Raw genomic sequence first — 2,986 nt, 5'->3', positions numbered from 1 at the left:
GTTTTTAAGAAAGGATTTGTCACAGACTGTCTCCTGTCATTTTTCCACTACACTTTTTAGCGGACATGAAATATTTCAGAATATATAAAAAAAAATTCTCTGGCTGTGTTGTACAGTTTTCCCATAACATAATGGACTCTGTCTAATGAAGGATTATTCTTCGAGAAACAATCTGAAGTCCCTGATTGTTTCTTTCTGGATTAAACCAAGTGGGAAGGTCATTCATCTGATTCTATAAGCTTTTACAGAAGAATACAGCACATTTTTATTGGCTGGTTGTTTTTTGTAACCCACAATACCACAGATCTAAAAATAGAATGGACTTAAAAAGAACAATAGGCTCTCACATGCAATGTAAAAAAAAAAAGATTGATTTATTCAGACGACTAGTATTTGAAAGCTTGCTCCTTGTAAGAAGGTTGATTTTTTCTCCAAAATCTCTTTCAACAGGCTGGCAGTGTAAACCGGAGGAGAAAGAAAAAAAATGGAGGCGGTAGTTTGTATCGCTGAATTAGCAGGCCTGTTCCTGTCACTGTCTGGCTATGTGTGTTGCCTGGTAGCCTTATTTGTTCCTCAATGGTTGACATATTCTCCAGGCCTTCTCGTCAGTGAATATTATCAGCTCGGTTTGTGGAAAACATGTGTTGTTCAGGATGTGGGTCTAAGTGTATGTCAAGAATACCAGACTCCACTGCACCTTACTCCTCAAATCCGAATGGGTCGAGTCCTGGTGTGCCTCTCAGTGTTCCTTGGAGCCTTAGGATTTATAGCTTCAGTGCCTACTTTGACCTGGGTGAAATGCCTTGATGGTACAGAAAGCCATGTGAAAAAGATGCTAGCACTTCTTGGAGGAATCTTTTTTGCAGTGTCAGGTGCCTTGACTTTTGGATCTGTGTCCTACTTTGCTTATGACACATTGATCAAATTTTGGGACCATAACATCCCTAAAGACATTCCCCGCTGGGAATTTGGAGATGCAATGTATGCTGGCTGGACAGGCAGTTTCTTTATGTTATCAGGAGGTATTGTACTGATTATCTCACAGTTCTGTGCTTCTCAAGATTCCGAACTAAAACTACCTTAAAGTGAACTTAAATGGCAGATTTAAAACTGTTTTTGGCATTACCTATAGCAGCATTTAACTAAATGGGCTATTGAATATGACAACTGCATACCTTTTGCTGGGTTTTACACAGTATATCTAACAAGCTGAGAGTGACAGAATGTTGTACTATGTTGGCCATCGATTAATGCAGAAAGGTTGGAATTTAAGTGATACCCTTTATTGGTTAACTTGAGTTATTAAAGATGCAAGCTTTTTGGAAAACTTAGATGCTGTCATCAGCTTGATGAAGGGATCTAAGTTATCCCGAAAGCTTTCATCTTCAATAACTCGAGTAAGCCAATAAAGGGTATTACAACTTAAGCTCCAAACTTTCCAAAGCGATACAAATTTTCATGAAATGACCAGCTTCTTAAAATGAATGTAAAGCAAAAGATTTAAGATTTAAATAGAATGTAAAAAATGTGTTGCCTGTGTCCCAGCTGGGAACATTCCTCCTTCCTATTTGTCCTGGTGATCATTGTCTCTGACACAAAACATGATGGTTAACCAAGATTTTTGACTTTTCACAGGATTGGGGGTTGAGACAAAATTATGTAATGGGGAAATGGGTCCAATGATAACTAACAGGAAATATTTCTGGAGAGACCTCCTCATTCTTCCTGGTTTGTCCCTCGCACAGAAGTGGAGACAAAGTCCCCCTAAATGGACAGAATTATTAACCATTACCTATTTTATCTAAAACCTAAAAAAGTGGTTTTGTCCTTACATACACCTCAAATTTATATGCCAATCCTGAGTGTGCCCCTTAGAAAATGGCAAGGACAAATTGCACCACAGGCTCCTGACTGGCTAAAAATGGCCACATGGGGTATACTTATATACAGCTTTTATACTTATAAAAGTTTTTTTCTAGATCATTTTACAAAGGTGACGGATAAGAATGGTATAGTTGACATTTCTAATGAAAGGTATGTGTAACAATAACTAAACATTACAACTCATCTTTTACTCAATCTGTAGTTGTTTAATGTTTTGCTTGAAGTAGCTATCTAGATCTGTTATTATTTTTTATGCTTATTATAGAGATATTTCAAAGTAATGTCAGAATATTAGTAATAATATTTAGCATAAAAATGTTTTATGGGTTGTTTTAATGATTACAGATGTTCTGTTAGTCCTCAGTAAATTATGCCCTGTAACTAACTGCAATTCTCTTGGTGTTATCTGTAGAAGTATAAGTATAACCCATAAAAAGTCACAAGTAATGGATTTCTTATTTTTGACATGTGATTAATATTTGACAATAAATATGTTAATAGGAGTCTTTGTGGAAATGATTTGCTCACGTTTTCTCAATTAAAACCCAGGCAGATGAATTTCATTTGCAGCTTTGAGACACATACATACCAGTGTGTACCCACACTAGTGGCATAATTACATTTACAGTAAGGATTTATCATAGACGAGATAGCTATGAATCAATGGATACATTGTTGTTGCTGACATAGGATGTGGGGGTGGGCGTCTGAGTACAAATAACATTTAACTATTGACTTTTAAATTTATACGCATTGAAATCTTTTCCATCACTGCAAGGCTTTATAGAGTGTGGAAAACACTACACCTGATCCTAAAGGAGCTTATAGTTTAATATCCTATTATATAAGCACAAACATACATATTAAAAGTCAGTTAGAAAAGTCACTGACTTATGATCTTTGTTTATAGGAAAAATCAGAGAAATGGCAGGAAACCCATGCAACCACATGGAGAACAATCAAACTCCATGCAACTCACCATTTACAATATAATAGTAGCAGTAAGATGTTTATGAAAGCTGTATAGAGGAGTTTAATTAATTCATATTTTATTTTCAATTTATTTTTCAGTTAATTTGCAGCTCGACAAATTGAAATCATA

The 2,986-nt window shown here is 35.7% G+C and overlaps 1 protein-coding gene across 1 annotated transcript; it reads left to right on the top strand.

Annotated features, from left to right (window-relative positions):
• The first annotated feature begins 426 nt into the window (after window positions 1-426).
• On the top strand, window positions 427-2,387 carry LOC149457349 (claudin-22-like). The gene has a single exon (XM_089683829.1). The coding sequence runs from the start codon at window positions 485-487 to the stop codon at window positions 1,082-1,084; it is 600 nt and encodes a 199-aa protein (XP_089539955.1). The 5' UTR covers window positions 427-484; the 3' UTR covers window positions 1,085-2,387.
• Window positions 2,388-2,986: the final 599 nt, after the last annotated feature.

The sequence above is a fragment of the Staurois parvus genome, unplaced genomic scaffold (genome assembly GCF_062004578.1).
Source record: "Staurois parvus isolate SC_StPar_1 unplaced genomic scaffold, SC_StPar_1.0 ptg000324l, whole genome shotgun sequence".
Classification (NCBI taxonomy): domain Eukaryota; kingdom Metazoa; phylum Chordata; class Amphibia; order Anura; family Ranidae; genus Staurois; species Staurois parvus.
The sequence above is the reverse complement of the archived record's forward strand: the minus strand, read 5'-3'. Positions and strand labels throughout refer to the sequence as shown.